A 19,029-nucleotide genomic window follows, 5' to 3' on the forward strand; every position below is an offset into this window, starting at 1 on the left:
CTTCCCCTTTTCTCTCCATTTCTCTATGTCCTATCCAACAACAACAATAACTATAATAATAAAACCAGCAGGGCAAAAAAAAGGAAATAAATAAATATTTTTTAAAAATGTACCCTGGAACCCGACTTCTCCAGAGCCCTCCCCGACTAGTGAAAGATAGAAATGGGCTAGGAGTAGAGATGGACCTGTCGATGCTCATCTTCAGTGGGGAAGCAATTACGGAAGCCAGACCTTCTACCTTCTGTACCCCAATAATGATTCTGGGTCCATACACCCAGAGAGATAAAGAATAGGAAAGCTTTCAATGGTGGGAATTGTATAGAGTTGTACCCCTTCTTGTCCTACAGTCTTATCAATCATTATTAATTCAATAAAAAATAATTAATTTTTAAAAAGATAATAAAAATTTTCAAAAAAAGAAGAAATGGAGAAGTTGCCAGTGATACCTCTACCTCTCCTCCTTTAAAAAGTTATGTAGACATATGACCAATGTCCCTAAATTCATGTCAATCTTGGTTCTGTTTTGGAACTGAGAGTCAGTGTCTAACCCTTTCATCAACCCCAAAGTAGACCTGAGAAAAAGCCTTCAGAGCCCTTTCCAAAACATGCACAACCATCAACCATCCAACAACAGTGCCAAGTTAGATGGCTTCATATCAATATTATTAGCCATCTATTGTGAAACTAGCCTCAGTGTTGACCAAAAGACAAAGAGACTAGCACCGTTACTAGTGTTGAATCTCTCTTGTCCAAACTCCAGAGTGCCAAGTCACTGAGATAGCTCAGTTAGCACAAGACAATCAAACTCACAAATGAGAATCCAGAACTCTACAATCAAATAGACATTTTGTGAAGATAGTCAAGGCCTAGTCAAGAACCTAGCAACAGAAGGAATCCAGTTGCATGCATTCCTTGTTTGACTGTGTATAGGACATGCCTTTTATGACTTCAGATCTAAGTAAATTAAAGGTTTAGATCATGCTTCCCTCTATTCTTGCTCCCTGGACTTCAAAGTCCAGGTGTGACTTACCTTGCACTATGAGGTGGACCCGGGAGGTCTTGGGATGGTTGTCTGTCTGCACGGAGCAGGTGTAGGGGCCCTCGTCGTACACATCCACGTTCTGGATCATGATGCTGTACTGGGTTGGTGTGTTGACCAGGATAATCACACGAGGGTCTATGGACCACTTGTCATTCCCGGCGTAGAGGATGGTGCTGCGGTTTAGCCAGGCCACTCGAGTGACTCTATCATCGATGGTACACCTGCAGTTGAGTGCAGAGGCAGGAGGAGGAAGAGAAAGGAGGAAACAAGGGAGGTGAGGAAGGAAAAAGGAGGGAGGAAGGAGGAGAGGAGCATCAAGGAAGAGGAAAGTGGGGAAGAGAGGGTTGAGATATTATATTAATAAATATGGTAGTTGTGTTTGCAGGAGTAATGAAAAAACATAACCCAGTGCTACAAGGAAGCAATCAATTATTGATGAAACTTCCTAAATATAGAGTAACAGTGGCCTGAATCATCCTGAAGGACCGGCGATACCAAATCATTTCTATTTGATTTAGGAGCAATTTATGTGAATATCTTTGCTGTATATTTGCTTTCCATTTTATTTTTCCCTTAGGCTTGTATGAAAATTAGTTTACATTTCTTGAGCACATTTACCATCTTGTGGGAGAACTTGCCCAGGGGAGAGAAAGTGGATTGGTATTTCAAATAGGTCACAGATAATCCACAAAGCACATGCGTCACTTGTCCTTAGTCAAAAATTGGAACACTTCTACCTCCAGACTCCCCTGGTATAATCTCTTCGTACCCTTTAGCTACCCAAAGCCTGCAAATCACAACTCATAATGTGGATTGTTAAAATTCACCTTCTATAGCCAATGGTTACTGCTTGAAGTTTTAGTAGAGGGAAGAAGAAATTAGTCCGGCAGAATTGCACCTCCAAAAGGCCAAGTGCAAGTTACTATGTCCTAGAAACTGGGTTCAAGATGCAATGCCTCCATTCCCACCCGCAGGGGCCATATTTCATGAGTGGTGAAGCAGTGCTGCAGGTGTCTCTCTTTCACCCTTCCTATCTCCCCCTTCCAGTTCAGTTTCTCTGTCTCTATGCAATAAATGAATGAATACATTTTTTTAAAAAGTACAAAAAATATAAAAGCCAAGTCTCTGAATAACTCCCGATGATGATAGTTGAATTGTGAGTTCTGGAAATCAGCATGATTAGAACTAGGTGGCAAGTGGAGACAGATAGGAAGAAGTCACCCTCTAATTCCTGGAGTTACACAAGACCAGATGACAAGGTGCAAAGAAATATTAAAGAAATATTTTCACTTTTATCTTGGTCAATTACGTGAGTTGGCATATATATTTGAGAGGGGGGCCAGTGAAAGAGATGAGGGCTGGCCAGTGGCATATCTAGTAAAGTATACATGTTACAATGTACAAAAATCTAGATTCAAGTTTCTGGTTCCCACCTGCATGGGTAACACTTCACAAGACATAAAGGAGGGATGCAGGTGTCTCTTTTTCTCTCTATCTCCCCCGTCCCCCTTGATTCCCATCTCTATCCAACAAATAAATAAAGTCTTTTTTTTTTCTTTAGAGAAAAGAACAGAAGAGAGCGATGGAAACCAAACATGAAAGGTTTCTTCAATGTTATGGGGACCAGGTTCGAATCCAGGTTGAGCACATGGCAAACTGGAGCACTAGCCAAGTGAGCTATCATACTGGGCCAGTTGACAAATTTTAAAATTTAAATTAAGAGCTGAAAATGATGTACTTTTGATCTATTGAGACTTTTCACATTTAAAATAAAAATGTCACAATATTCCCATACACATATATACACATACATGTACAGTAGAATTTAAGCTTCATAATGACTTGGTATGCATGAGGGTCTATTTTCAAACTTCATAAGCAAGCTTTTTTGATAGTTATAAAAGCTGTGCCACTTCTTTTTTTTATATAAATCTGAATACACACACACACACACACACACACACACACACACACACACACACACACACATCTTGGATAGAGACAGAGAGGAATTGAGACGGCAGGGGAAGATAGAGAGGGAAAGAGACAGAGAGACCCCTGCAGCCCTGCTTTCCCCCTATAGGTGGGGACCAGGGGCTTGAACCTGGATCATTGTGCACTGTAGTATGTGCACTAAACCAGGTGTACCACAGTCTGGCCCCCTGAACTTTTATTTCCACTGTATTTTATTCTTGAAAATTCCTTTATTGATCCGCTATCTTATTTATGAGTGTAAACACATACTTACATTTATCCTTTGTTCTGCGACCATAGCTCTAAGTAATTTTTTATTTTAGATTGAGTTATCATTACAACAGCAGTATTGGTAAAACAATATAGATATATTGATTATGCATGCTGTTAAGTAATAATTAAATAGAAAAAGTAAACTTTTACTGGAAATGGAGTTCTTAATGGGGCAGATGAGGGTTTTTATGCTTTGGATAAATATGAGAGAGCTCTGATCAATTCCATTTCTATTTTTTACTTTGAGAAAAACCTGTTTCCCACAAACAGTGAAATGGAAATTAAAATCTTGTATAGTGATGCCACTCAAGTCATTGAATCCTTTCCAAGATATATGCCCCAAATCACATTGTAATATAGCTTCAAACATTATTTTAATGATCTCCCAGATGACAATTTAATTAGTTCCTCCTTCAGTTTATTTTAAAGCAATGCATTGGGAAACACCTGACTTGCAAAGGGCTTGGTAAGCCAACATTAGGTTCATTCAATTTCTCAATATCTGAATGGTGTGTTTCTAACTTTTTGCCAAGTTCTTCTAAACAGTGATTAAAAAGGTAAATTATTATTGTTATTTTTTATTCAGAAGCACCTTGCCTAACCCAGTACACCTAAAAAAAATGGAGAGAAATCAAAATGCAGTTTATTCATTTTTATTTTTATTATTATTGTTGCTGTTGTTGTTTTGCCACCAGGGTTTTCAATATGGCTGGCTGCCAGCACTATGAATCCATTGCTCCCAGCAGCCATTCGAGAGAGAAGTTGAGAGGGAGGGGAAGATAGAGATTAAGCAAGATAGATACCTTCAAATCTGTTTCACTGCTTGCTGAGTGTACCCTTTCCCTGCTCCCACAGGTGGGAAGAAGGGGCTCGAACCTGGGTTTTTGCACATGGTAATGTGCACTCAAATGGGAGCACCACGGACTGAGCCCCAAATGCTGTTTATTTTTTTACTTGATAAAACACATTTCTCTCTCTCTCTCTCTCTCTCTCTCTCTCTCTCTCTCTCTGCATGTGTCTCCTGCCTCTGAGTTCTAATTCCAGGACACAGAAGACACAGGCTTAGCCCTAAATGTTCTCCTATGAAAACACTGTGCTACATCAATCAGTACTTTCCTGCTGTGCTGTGCTGTTGTGATACTCAACTTTATACATGATATTTTGGGGGGCCAGATGGTGCCACCACCTGGTTAAGCACACATAGTACTAAGTGCAAAGATGCATTCAAGCATCCAGGATCAAGGATCCAAGTTTGAGCCTCCAGCATGTAGATGTACATGTACATGTAGAGAGGAAGCTTTGCAAGTGGCAAAGCAGGTCTGCAGGTGTCTTTCTCTCTCTCTCTCTCTCCCCATCCTCCCCTCCCCTCATTTCTCTCTGTCCTAGCCAATAAAATGGGAAAAAATAGCTGCTGGGAGCAATGGATTCATAGTGGTGGCACCAAGCCCCAGCAATAACCCTGGAAGCAAAACCCAAAAGAGTGATGATAACTTTGTTAGTAGCTCAGAGGTGGTGGTGACAACGAAAAGGAAATCTTGCCTGAACTCACAGAGAATGGAAACAGGCAGAGAGGAGCAGCAGACTTACAATTCAATCTTAGGAACTTTCTCTGAAAGAATGTTTCAGGAGATGGGAGATGTTCAAATGTATTTCTTACTTTATTTTTTCCCCCAGGGTTACAGGGTTATCGTTGAGGCTCAGTGCCCGCACTATTAATCCACTGCTCCTGATGGCCATCTTTTTTCCACTGCTGTTGTTACTGTTACTGTTGTTGTTGGATAGGACCGAGAGAAACTGAGAGAGGAGAGGAAGACAGAGGTGGGAGAAAGACACCTGCAGACCTGCTTCACCACTTGCAAAGCAACTCTCCTACAGGTGGGGAGCCAAGGGTTTGAACCTGGATCCTTGTGCCAGTCCTTGTACTTCACACCAAGTGCGTTTATCCTGGTGTGTAATATCTGGCCCCCAAATTTCTTAGGTCTTAAAAGATCTATTTAATATCTCCTGTTCCAAGACAGTGTGAGGGAGATCAGAGTACTGCTTAGCATGGCTTATGTGGTGGTGAGGCTTCAGGCTTGCAAGTCCTGCTCTTTACTGCTGAGCCCTACTGTCTGAACATGTATTCCTTTAAACTGTCCTCTTGGAGGGCCTGGAAGGTGGTGCACTGAGTAAGGTCCTGGACTTGGAAGCAGAGATCCTGAGTTCAATTCCCAACATCTCATATGCCACAGCGATACTCTGTTTTCTCTCTCTAATAAACAAATACTATCTTTAACACACACACACACACACACACACACACACACACACAACTAAATGTCTTCTTGGGCTATAGAGATCACTCACTAGGTAAAGCAAGCGTCTTGCCATGTACATGGTCTAGGTTTGAGCCTCTAGTAACATATGGGATTGCCATGGCACTGCTGGTATGATCTCTCTCTCTCTCTCTCTCTCTCTCTCTCTCTCTGTGTATGAAAACTGTGACTTAGAAGTAGTGAAATCACAGATGTGTGAGGCCTTGACTCAGAAAAGACAAGCACACAAACTATCTCCCTTGCATAAGTCCCAGAACTATTTATTGAAGCCAGTTTAAAATACCCCAGGGCTTAGTAGGGACTAAATTTGTATCATGTCACTCCAACTCCACCCCCAGATCAGGACACTCTCCATGTCCTACCACACTGCCCTAAGAAAGCCCTCTGTCTCCACCAGTGAACATACTCCAGATGGGTGGCCAGATCCCATCACTACCCCTGGATCCTGGGTTGCAAATGGAGAAGAGAGGCAGGATACAATACATCTCTAAGTGGGACAGAACTGGTATCCTCAGTCGGAAAGTCCTAGAACCTAACAGATAACATACAAACATGGTAGCATTGAGTTGTTAATGGAGGATCACTATCTCTTCTCATAGTATTTCCATGCTTCAGAGAAACTGTAGTTTAAATGCTTTTTGTTTTCTTCCAGTACAGTGGACTTTGTTCTTTCTCCAAAGAACACAGGAAACAAAGGCAAGACACTAAAACTATGCTTGAGTGTCTTTGCACACTTGACTCCATTCCAGATCTTTATGTCCTGGACTCTTTGTTATGGACAAGGAGTGGAGGAAGAGGATTTTGATGTGGAATACAGGGAATCTATGAAGAAAATAGAGAAACAGGTGATGACAACTTGCTGAGTTCCTGAAGATGCTACAAGTGTCCCCAGAAATGGAGTAGCAGCAGAGCATAGGGATTACATGTGTGAGCTCCTGAGTTTGAGCCCTAATACTACTATGCCAGAGTGGTGCTCTGGTTATTTCTCTCTCCCATACAAATGGCAAGGATTTCAAACTTGGGCAGCCTGTCTTCTCTTCAGAAAGAAAATGCTGGAGCTGGTGAAATAGCTCTAAAATAGCACATTATCCAAGTGGCTAGTATGCTGCTTTGCCATGTGCACAACCCAGATTCAAGCCTGATAGAAAGCTTGGAAGAAGCTATGGAGTGTGGTCCCTTTCATACTTTTTCTCTGTCTCTGTCTCTCTATCTGAAAAAAGTTACCCTGGATTGCTGAATCCTTGGTGATAAAGAAAAACAAAAGAGAGAGGAAAAAAGGAGAAGAATGAAAAAAAAAAAGTGCTAGAGGCTTAAATTCAAGAAGTAAAGCTAGTGGCAATTGGCTGACTTTATTCAGTTAGTTATGCTCAAAAGTTATGTACAAATTCCAACTTTCTTATAAAGAGTCACATTTGAGACAGGAAAATTGTTTATAAGTGACATTTTGCATACCCTTAAGTCACTTGGATGTATCAGGAAAGGAGAGGAAGTAAGAACCAGAAAGAGGAAATAAATGGCTACAAGTACATTGGGAACAGGGGCTATTCAGGGAAAAGCAATATATGCTCCACTGAATATGAACCATGAGACTGAGACACGGTTCATTCTGTTTTGTTCCACAGGAGGAGATGCAGTTAGGGAGGAAAAAAACAAAAGCAAAAACAAAAACAAAAAACCTAGTCTTCAAGCATGTGGCTCTCAAACTTTAGCAAGCATCCAAATCACTCAGCGAGCTCTCTGATTGCCATAGCTGGATGGGTTGGCATTTTTCAGCTTTTGCATTCCAAACAAGCTCCCATGTGAGATGATGTCACTGGTCTGGCGACCATTGCCCTGAGAAGCCAGACAAGAGACAAGGTGAAATGCAAAATAAAATGTATCTTGATTCACACAGATAATATTTAGAAAGTGTCTAACTGCTTCCAAAGCAGAGTATGCTGGGAAACAGGTAAACACAGAGCACATTATATCCACTGAGACTGATGGAGCAGAAAGGTAAGTAAGTCTCAGGGAATGAAATGTGGTGAATATAAGGCAGGTCAGGAATGGGGAGAGCCATGGGAACAGGAAGCATATTTTATAAACCATGGTCTCATTTGCACCTGCACGACAATCCTAAGTCTGAATGCAGTAAGATGCCTGTCTGAAAACCATGTCTAACCTAAAAATTAAAGTCACACCTCACATTCACTGATAGCTACAAGAAGATTTAGATAATAAGCTGGAGAACAAGTCTTTTGAAACCAGCTTCACAAATAGTGTCTCTCCTATACAGATAATTTTATAAATGCTCATGTTCAAATAATTGACAGTTGGCATTTGGAGAAATTGAAGCTAACTAGACAAATTCCCTTTTTTATCTTTGCCCTCGAGGTTGGGATAATACCTGGTATATGATAGGGCTCCTTCTGCCTTAATGAGTAGACAGAGTTTAATCTCCAATACAGACCCATCATTCTCCACCTTGACTGTCTCTAAAAGGCAGTATTAATATGTAAGATCCCAGATTTCCTCATAGAATACAAACCCCTGGATTTATCTAGGTATTTGCTTTTTTGACTATAAATATCACAAGAATAAGAACTTTGTTGGTGGTCTTCAAATTTTAAATATTTTATTTTATTAATTTTATTAATTTTATCATTTATTTATAAAAAGGAAATACTGACAAAACCATAGGATAAGAGGGGTACAACTCCACACAATTCCACACAATTAATTTTATTAATTTTTATTATTTATTTATAAAAAGGAAATACTGACAAAACCATAGGATAAGAGGGGTACAACTCCACACAATTCCCACCACCAGAGAAAGGGACCAGACCCTTACTCAACTCTGTCTTACGCTGCTTCCCCAGGATCGAATCTAGGACCATAGGATCTCAAGCATGAAAGACTTTTACATAACCATTCTGCTATTTCCCTAGCTCTCAGTGGTTTTCATTTCTGTTTTTTTATCACTAGCCTCACCCATAGTCTGTCCACCTGACACTCTGGAGTCAATCAATACATATTTATAATGATTACGAGACAGGAGCAATGCTTTTCTAGCTGGAATCAAAAAAAAAAAAAAGCCCACATGAGATTACAGAAAATGATACTGTACCATAATATGCTTCAAAGCTGCTAAGAGAGTAGATCTTAAATGCTCTCATCACAGGAAAGAAATGATAATTATGTGACAGAATGGAGGTGTTTGCTTATGCTATGGTGGTAATCATCCTGCAATAAATAAATGCATCAAATCAACTTGATGTACATAATGTTACATGTCAATTATATCTGAATAAAACTGGAAAAAATAACCTATGTCAGAGGGAAATAGATATATCTGGAGCTATGTGTATGTGTACATCCCTGAAATACAGACATAAAGTATATAGGTTCTCGGCTTATATTTTTCATCTAGTGCTTTCATTTTATAAATATGTATGTATATATATTTATGACCATATATATATGATCTAGATGTGGTATGATCAAGATTAGACTTAAATGCTCACACCTGTATCATTGTACTGGTATTAAAAACTATTTCTTTCTTCATCTCAGACTAATAAGAAAAATATAGCTGTCGGCTTAGAAAGTCTGTGACTTATTCCTGCCAAGGAAGGCTAAATAGCAGAACTATGCTAAGTTTCCTATATTCATCATGGTTTCCAAAATTTGGAATGGATCAATGGGGAAGAGGAACTTAGTTGTCTTCTGGCATGTGCTGAAGGCAAATGTGACGTTCTTCTGTCAGTCTGTACTATATTTACACTGCAACTTGGAAATTAATGTCAAGAAAACATCATCTGTTCCATTAAATGAATGCAGATTTTCATTTTGTTCTAGAGACCATAGGTGTGTGTGACTTCTAATTTCTGATTGTAGAGTTGTATAAGGTAATAGCTAAGTCATTTATACTTGGTTTATTATTCTATGCATATAATTTTAAAAAATGCTTTACTATTGGGAATCCCTGAGAACCTTTCCTGCCCCTGCCTTTAAAATGGCCTTCCAGGAACTGGGAGGTTGACTGAGTAGGATGTGTACAAGTCAAGCTCTGAGTTTGATTCTTGACACTGTGTATACTAGTATGGACTTCTGGTCTTTCTGTCTGTCCATTTCTCCAATAAAAATAAATTCTTCAAAACAAAATAAGGCCTGGAGGGGTCGGTGGTACACCCAATTAAGCACCGTGTTACCATGTACAAGGACCAAAGTTCAAGTCCCTGGTCCCCACCTATAGGAGAGAAGCTTCACAAGCAATTAAGCAAGTCTCTCACTCTCTCTCTCTCTATTTATTTAAAATATTTTTATTTGTTTATTATTAGATAGAGGCAGAGAGAAACTGAGAGGGGAAAGAGAGATATAGAGGGAGAGAGACAGAAAGACACTTGTATCTCTGTTTCACCACTTGTGAAGCTTTCCTCCTGCAGGTGGGGACCAGGGGCTTGAACCTGAGTCCTTGTATACTGTAATGTGTGCACTTAACAAGGTGCAACACCACCTAGTCCCTCTTTATCCATTAAATACATAAAATTTTTACATTTATTGGGTTGTTGGAAAAGTAACGATTCATTTTTATATAGAAAAACAAAAAAAAAATGTCATGACTTTTCTGACAACCCAGCAGCAACAACAACAACAACAAAATAGGATGGTGTGGGAGATAGAATAATGTTTATAGGCCTGCTTCACCATTTGTGAAGCTTCTCTCCTATAGCTGGGGGACAGGGACTTGAACTTATGTCCTTGACCATGGTAACACTTGTGGTCAACTGGGTGCACCCCCCCCCGTCCCTTATTTTGTTCTTAAGGATTTATTTATTTATTCATTTATTTGCCTCCAGGGTTATTGCTGGGGCTCAGTGCCTACACCATGAATCCACTGCTCCTGGAAGCCATTTATTTGTTCCCCCTTTTGTTGCCCTTGTTGTTGTAGCCTTGTTGTGATTATTATTGTTATTGGTGATGTCGTTCGTTGTTGGCTAGGACAGAGAGAAATGGAGAAAGGAAGGGAAGACAGAGGGGGGGAGAGAAAGACAGACACCTGCAGACCTGCTTCACCACCTGTAAAGTGACTCCTCTGCAGGTGGGGAGCCAGGGGCTCGAACCGGGATCCTTACACCAGTCCTTGTGCTTTGTGCCATGTGCGCTTAACCCACTGCGCTACTGCCTGACCCCCAGGATTTATTTTTATTGGAGAGATAAATGACTTCTATTCCTGGGAATCCAAAATCTTAAATTCAATCCCCTGTGTATCACCATAAGCCAGACTAGAAGTGATCTTCTAATAAACAAGCAAACAAACAAATAATAGACCTACAAAGCAACTCACTGAGATAAACTTTTTGCCACCAGGTTGATCCAGGTTAGAGTCTGGTCCTCACTGCATTGGAGGAAGTTTCAGTGCTGTAGTTTCTTTTTATTTTCCTCCTCCCTTCCCCTCCCTACATCTCTGCCTCTATCTGAAAACACACAAACAAACAAACAAAACAGAATAAAATAAAATAAAACTGCATGCCAGAGAACAATATTAGTGGATTTTTTTGGTCATGTGCCTTTCTCACACATCAAGGTTAACTGAATTTCAGTTACAAATCTTGAGCATATCAAAATATATTAGTAGAGTCAGTTCAAAAATCAAAGAGAGAAGATCTTGCATTAGACAATTCAAAGATAAATGAATTTTTACTTAAAACAAAGGAAAGAAGCAAGCCAACGTAATTTTTTTTAAGCAATCCTCAAGGTATCCTAGATTGCACAAGATTGTTCTCATGAGGAGTTTTAACTACTCAGTTACTCCTGGAGTTAGAAATACAACCAACTTGGGGAGCATCAACGATGTCCCTAAAGTGTGTAAGGGAAATTGTGATGACTCAGAGTCAAAAACTCAAAGAAAGTCACAACTCAGCTAAAGCTAACATTTGCTAATAAGGCACTGAATTATTCCTCAAATTTGAGGGAGAAATAAAGGTCTTCTCAAACATAAAAGCTTAAGGAATTTGACACTATCCATACTGCCTTGCATGAGTTACTGAAAGGGTACAACATGAAAAGAAGCAAAATAATACTAATAATATTAAAGAAAATAGTAAGCAAAGGAATTTAAACTCTAAGCTGCGTAGTCAGTAGTAGAAGAATATAACCAGGAACACAAACAGCAGCAACAGGAAAGAATAAAGATATAGCAAAGGGATGAACAGAAAGAAACAATCAAATGTTGGTGAATCAAGACCAACTTACAAATATACCCAAGGTAAATAGTTGACTATGAAGGAAGTAGAAAAGAATTACTGGATGGTTTCACTCATAAATGGAATATTGGTGTGCACGTGCACAAGAGCGGAGGGTGGGAGAGTGTGGAAGGGAAGGGGTGGGATGCAGAGGAGATGAGAGAGAGCACAGACAAATGTGTGCAGGCTGAGAGCTTGGAAGGAAACAGAACATGAGAGGCACAGGCAGAAAGGTTCCTGGTGTCCTGAAAATGGTGTCACCTGAAGCAGAAAATCAGCTGCGGGATGATGTGTTGTGGTTTCAGCCATGACCGATGATCGATGAGTCCATCAGAACAGTGCCTATTGTGTCCCTGAGCAGGCAAGGGGAACTTCCCATCCCAGGAGCGCAGTGAGGGCTCCAGCTGAATAAGATAGCAGCCCCACACACCTCACTGTCCCAGAGAGGCAGCAGGGCAGAAGGCAGTTCAGTACTCTGTTCTCCACAGGAAAGGGAGGTAAGCAGAGGGAGTGGTTTATGTGGGGATGGTGCCCACCCCCCCCAAAAAAAAGAAGGGGCTACATACAGCCATAAAACAAAGGTAAGCAGACTGCAGGGCAACGGGAAGAGACACTAAAGAGACAACTCACTTCTATCACAGGGACAGGAGGTAAAGCACAGGGAAGCGCAACAGTTAGGAAAAGAAAGGGTAGGCAGGAAGGCAAGAGAAAGCCCTTTGCACAAAAGAGAGAATGACTGAGCTGGTTTCTTCCCAGCATCAAGGCACCTGCTACATTCACAGGGTGTGCTGGGGAAAGGGTGCCTTACAGAGACACAGACAAAACCAAAAGAAACATGATAACCTAACTATTGTCAGAGACAGCACCTGGAAACTGAAGAAGCAAAGGTAGTAAGGGAAAATTGAAGGTGAAATTCGTAGTGGGTGTGATGTATTATACACTAAAGCACAGGATTCTGGGAAAGGAGGGAGAGGGGTGAGATGGAGGGACTCTAGGGTCCTATTGCATGATGGGAAAAATAACCCAAGTTGAGGAAGAAAGAGTGTCTTGTAGACACATATTACAGGAAAATGAGAGGTTGTACCTATCTGTCAACAACTGTATGGGAAACCATTAATTCCTTAAGAAAATATAAAAAAGAAGAGAGACTGAGCTTGCTTTCTTAGAATTTTAGGAGAATGATAGAAAACTAGAACATGAAGAAGACCTCATCTCATGCAGGTCAGTGTACATGCCTTGCTATGCATGTGTCCTGCCTCGGTTTGAACCCTGGCACAGAATAGGAGCATTAGGGCACTGGGGGAAGCTCTGGTTCTGTGATCTCTCTCTCTCTCTCTCTCTCTACTTACACACAACACACACACACACACACACGCACACACACACATACAGCCTATATATAAAGAATGAAAAAGTCAGCCAGGAGCAACAATATTTCACATATTCAAGATACTCAAGCTGCAGAATAAATTAAATAAAAACAGAATACACTATTGTAGTTACAGATATAATAAAAGGTATAAACAAATCCATTCCTTCAACCAATATTTATCCAGACACTCTAGCTGACCTTAGAATAAGAAGTTTGGAGCCAGGTGGTAACACAGCGGGTTAAACGCACATGGAACGAAGCACAAGGACCAGGTAAGGATCCCGGTTCCAGCCCCCCGGTGCCCCACGTGCAGGGGGATCGCTTCACAAGGGGTGAGGCAGGTCTACAGCTGTCTATCTTTCTCTCCCCCTCTCTGTCTTCTCCTCCTCTCTGGATTTCTCTCTGTCCTATCCAACACCACCAACAATAATAATAGCAACAATGATAAACAACAAGGGCAGCAAAAAGGAAAGAAATAGCCTCCAGAAGCAGTGGATTGCTAGTGCAGGTGCTGAGCCCCAGCAATAACCCTGGTGGCAAAAAAAAAAAAAAAAAAAAGAAAGAAAGAAAGAAAGAAAGAAAGAAAGAAAGAAAGAAAGAAAGAAAGAAGATATTAGCCCAGATACCACTGCACTGAAGGAAGTTTTGCTCTGTGGTTTCTCCTCCACTCCCACACCAAATCCAACCCTCTTTGGCCTCTGTCCTTAGAGAGAGAGAGAGAAAGAGAGAGAGAGAGAGAGAGAGAGAGAGAGAGAAGAGAAAACTAGCAGAAAATAACATCTCCTCCACCTTGCTGGTACTATTTGTGGGAGCAATATGTATCCCACAAACCACCAGAAGATGAATCTACTTCTATAAACTAAACTGAGATGGCCACCAGAATCTCTCTCTCTCTCTCTCTCTCTCTCTCTCTCTCTGGATAAAGACAGAAATTGAAAGGGGCAGGGGAGTGGAAGATAGAGAGACAGAGAGATACCTATAAACCTGCTCCACCACTTGTAAGCTCGCCCCCAACACACACAGGTGACGACCAAGGGCCTGAACCTTTGTCCTTGTGCACTGTAATGTGTGTGCTTAACCAGATAAGCCATCGCTGGCCCCCAAGGGCTGCCTTTCTGATGTTATTGCTAATGTAAGACAAATAATCTAAGCTGAAAACCTGAGACAGGTTACTGGGCACACGTCATTTTCCAAAAAATTTTGAAATCTCTTTATATATATATATATATATATATATATATATTTTTTTTTTGCCTCCGGTGTTATTGATGGGGCTTGGTGCCTGCACCACGAATCCACTGCTCCTGGAGGCCATTTTTTTCCATTTTTTGTTGTACTTGTTATTGTCATTACTGTTATTGTTGACATTGATGTTGTGGTTCAACATCAATGGACAGAGAGAAATGGAGAGAGGAGGGGAAGACAGAAAGGGGGAGAGAAAGATAGACACCTGCAGACCTGCTTCACTGCTTATGAAGCGACCACCTCTGCAGGTGGAGATCTGGGGCTGGAACCAGTATCCTTACGCCAGTCCTTGCACTTTGCGTCATGTGCGCTTAACCCGCTGCACTACCACCTGACCCCCTTACATTTTCAAATTTAAGAAAATAGGAATTTGAAGCTGTATGAGCTGCCAAATTTCAAGAGTGGTTATTCTGCTGGCCAATGTGATTATAAATAAAATGAAGTTTACATTTTAGCACTGTATAGAAAAACAATCTGCTGATTTTCTAGTCTACCTGTAGATTCTTTCACATTTACTATTAAGATCATTTATTAATTGAGAGAGACAGAGAACACCATTGCTATATGCAATGCTGGGAACTGAACTCAAGCATATAAATCCAGTGCTTTATCTAGGACACCATTTCCTAGATTGCCTAAAACACCTTTTTCCCCCTGAAAATGTCTTAGTCTCTAGAAGTATTCTGTAACTTGACCCATATATAATTCTGCAGTAGGATTGCATGTTCCTCTAAGGTTAATTTTCTTTTTTTTTTTTAATTTTATTTACTTTCCCTTCTGTTGCCCTTGTTGTTGTAGTTATTACTGTTGTCGTCATTGTTGGATAGGACAGAGAGAAATGGAGAGAGGAGGGAAAGACAGAGAGGAGGAGAGAAAGATAGACACCTGCAGACCTACTTCACCGCCTGTGAAGCGACCCTGCAGGTGGGGAGCCGGGGGCTCGAACCGGGATCCTTATGCTGGTCCTTTAGCTTACCACCACGTGCGCTTAGCCCGCTGCACTACCGCCAAAATCCCTAAGGTTTATTTTTCTGAATAATGCCACTAAGACATTAACTTTGTATTTTCCTTTTTTCACTTAGTTATTTTTTTAAATTTTTATTAGTGATTCAATATTTATTTATAATTTTTTCCATCCAGGGTTGTCCCCATTCCCTCTATTGAAAAGTGCAGTGGTAGGGGCTGAGTAGTGGTGCACTGGGTTAAGTACATAGAGTACAAAGTGTAAGGACTGGTGCAGGAATCCCAGTTCCAGCACCTGGCTTCCCACTTGCAGGGGGGTCTCTTCACAAGCAGTGAAGCAGGTCTTTCTCTTTCCCCCTCTACCTTCCCCTCCCCTCTCAATTTCTCTATCTTATCCAATAAAATGGAAGAAAAAGTGGTTGCCAGGAGCACTGGGTTTGTAGTGCAGGCACCAAGCCCCACCAATAACCCTGAAGGCAATAAAAAAAATGCAGTAATTCTGCAAAGGTCACAGATAGGGTTGACTATTATTTCTATATATGCCCATTTCCTCCCCTATGGTCCTGCCTTTTCTTCCTTTCTAAATCACACCTATACCTGTCACTACTTCTGAACATCTCTCTTTTTTTCTTCTTTCTCTGGGTCCTGAAGGAATTGGAGTTCAGTGTCCCTGATCATCTTCCCCTAACATTTCTCCCCTCTGGGAGTATAAATCAAGATTCTTTATGGGAAGCAGAAGGTTGGAGTTCTGGCTTCTGTAATTGCTTCTCTGCTGGACATGGATGTTGATAGGTGGATCCATATCCCTAGCCTGTTTCTTTCTTTCTTTTTTTTTTTTTCCCCTCTGCCTCCAGGGTTATCACTGGGGCTCTGTGCCTGTACTAGGAATCCTGCTCCTGGTGGTCATTTTTTCATTAAAAAAAAAAAAAAACTTTATTTGCTAGAACAGAGAGAAATTGATAATTGAGAGCTGAGGCTTAGATAGACAGGGAAAGGCAGACACCTACAGACCTGCTTTACCACTTGTGAAGTGTCCCCTCTGTAGATTGGGAGTGGGTTCTCAAACCTGGGTCCTTGCTCCAAGCCTGTTTCTATCGTTCCTTAGTAGGGTAGGGCTATGGAGAGGTGAGGTCCTGGGAAACATTGGTGAGGTCATATTCCCAGGAAGGTCAGGATAGAATCATAGTAACATTTGCAACTTGGTGGCTGAAAAAGACTGTAAGATACAAAGCAGGACAAAATGTTTAATAAACAGGAACCAAAAAGTAGGCATAGAGCAGATAAAATTAGGGGTCTTAGGGTGGAGAGAAGCTAGGAAGTCTATTTTAGGTGTGTTCCTAGGGGACCATGACTTTAGTAACTTTTACTTGAGCTTGATTGCTAACATGCAAGTGAGCTAAACATATTGTCTGGGAAGATGGTGTCAGAGTTGAGAATAGGGCTAAAAACTTGGGTTAGGGCAGAGAAAGCAGCTTCCAAATTTGAAAAAAAAAGTGTTTCCCATATTATCTATGTGGGAATCCAATATGTGGCCTACATTATTATTTTATTTTATTTTATTTTTATTTTTATTTAAGAAAGGATTAATTAACAAAACCATAGGGTAGGAGGGGTACAACTCCACACAATTCCCACCACCCAATCTCCATATCCCACCCCCTCCCCTGATAGCTTTCCCATTCTCTATCCCTCTGGGAGCATGGACCCAGGGTCATTGTGGGTTGCAGAAGGTGGAAGGTCTGGCTTCTGTAATTGCTTCCCCGCTGAACATGGGCATTGACTGGTCGGTCCATACTCCCAGTCTGCCTCTCTCTTTCCCTAGTAGGATGGGTCTCTGGGGAAGTGGAGCTCCAGGACACATTGGTGGGGTCTTCAGTCCAGGGAAGTCTGGCCAGCATCCTGATGGCATCTGGAACAATTTGGTGGCCCACATTATCTAAGTGTCAATCCAAGGATTGCCTGAGGAGGGCCCCAGATGATGGGATGGCCTGATATTGACCAAAAAGGCCATCATTAAAGTGAACCAGTCTCTTGCCCTTATTCAGCTTTTATAGTCCTTTCTTTACCTGATGAATTTAGACTTTCTCCCAGTTGTTAATATGTTGTCATTTATTGTATCCAAACCTGTATTAGGTTGATGGGGTCTAGCCTCAAGTTAAGGAGGAAATAATATTTATTACTTAGGTCTAGACACCCTCCTCTCATACCCCTGCTTCACTTCCTTCAATCACTCTATCTACACAACTAACTACACAGAAGAAAGACATATCTCCCAATCTTTTCTGACAACATCAGCATTACTGTCACTCCTTGATAATCTTTAGGATTTATCTAAAAATTAGGTAATTTTTAGAACTGTACACAATTAGCCAAGAGATATACTGGCAAAAAATACATATCAACTAAAGGACAATTATTTTCCCTAGGACAACCTTTCCCTAGGACAATCATCAAACAAGTAAATGCAGCAAAACTTAAGGTTAACTTAGACTGCATTAAAGTCCTAGGTGTATTTCCTCCCTAACTTTGTATTTTCATCAGGCCTCATTCACAGTGTGTGGACACAGTGTTTGCTGGGCTGGTTTCTAGATTGATGACCAGTGGTTGATAAAGTGGTGTATTTCTAAAAATACATAATTGAGAGATCAATCAGTACAATTGTGCACACCTGAAGGAATTCAGGTGACCTGTAGGCCTCAATGGCTTATGCAGTGATGGCCTTCTCCTGGCAGTTCCACTGTATAAGCAGGAAAACCCTTAGTTTACAACTAGAGACCCAACCATCCTATGTTCCTGCAGACTGCCACATTGCTGAAATAAATGCAAATTGTGTAAGTGATATAGAGGAGGAGAGATGAGATAAACGGGCAGGGTCATGGTTGAATGCGTGAGTTCAGGTCAGAAATATCAGAGAAAGACTCTCTGTATCTTTTAATTTTATTATTTTTATATTTATTTATGTATTTCCTTTTGCTGCTCTTGTTGTTTTATTATTGTAGTTATTATTGATGTTGTTGGACAGGACAGAGAGAAATGGAGAGAGGAGGGGAAGACAGAGAGGGGGAGAGAAAGATAAACACCTGCAGACTTGTTTCACCGCTTGTGAAGTGACTCCCCTGCAGGTGGGGAGCCAGGGGCTCAAACCAGGATCCTTCAGTCAGCCCTTGTGCTTAATGCACTGTGCTACCATGCGACTCCTTTTATTTTATTTTATTTTTTAAATGTGGTACTAGGGAATCAACCCATGGCCTCATGCATATGCAATACTGCTGAGTTATGTCCCTGGCACAATTTTTATTTTAGTTGGGGGGAAGAAGGCACAGAAATAGAAGTCAGAAACCATAGCACTGTGCCACTCTCATGGCAATTCTTCAGTGGTGCTGCCCATGGTGCTCCCATGTGGTGCCAGGGCACAAACCCAGGGCCTTGCATGTGCTCTACCATATGAATCAGTCCCCAGCCCTATTACATTCTATTCCTTTAAGAGATGTTTAAGACACCAAAGCAAAATGGATTATTATTTTAAGGGTGTCACTCCCAACCCAAGGAGTAGGTGAAAGAGATTTTCAGAGACACTAGTCAGGATCCATCTCTTAGGCAAAAGGAAGGATGAGCACA

At 41.0% G+C, this 19,029-nt stretch overlaps 1 protein-coding gene across 3 annotated transcripts in view; it reads right to left on the reverse strand.

Annotated features, from left to right (window-relative positions):
* Window positions 1–19,029, reverse strand: part of OPCML (opioid binding protein/cell adhesion molecule like) — a 1,572,985-nt gene that overhangs the window by 308,593 nt on the left and 1,245,363 nt on the right. For all 3 annotated transcript variants that reach the window (XM_060180193.1, XM_060180194.1, XM_007539634.3), the window contains one exon: window positions 1,031–1,263. In XM_060180193.1, coding sequence (XP_060036176.1) covers window positions 1,031–1,263 — 233 coding nt within the window. The remainder of the gene's footprint in view (window positions 1–1,030; window positions 1,264–19,029) is intronic.

This window comes from Erinaceus europaeus, chromosome 20 (genome assembly GCF_950295315.1).
Source record: "Erinaceus europaeus chromosome 20, mEriEur2.1, whole genome shotgun sequence".
NCBI classification, from domain to species: domain Eukaryota; kingdom Metazoa; phylum Chordata; class Mammalia; order Eulipotyphla; family Erinaceidae; genus Erinaceus; species Erinaceus europaeus.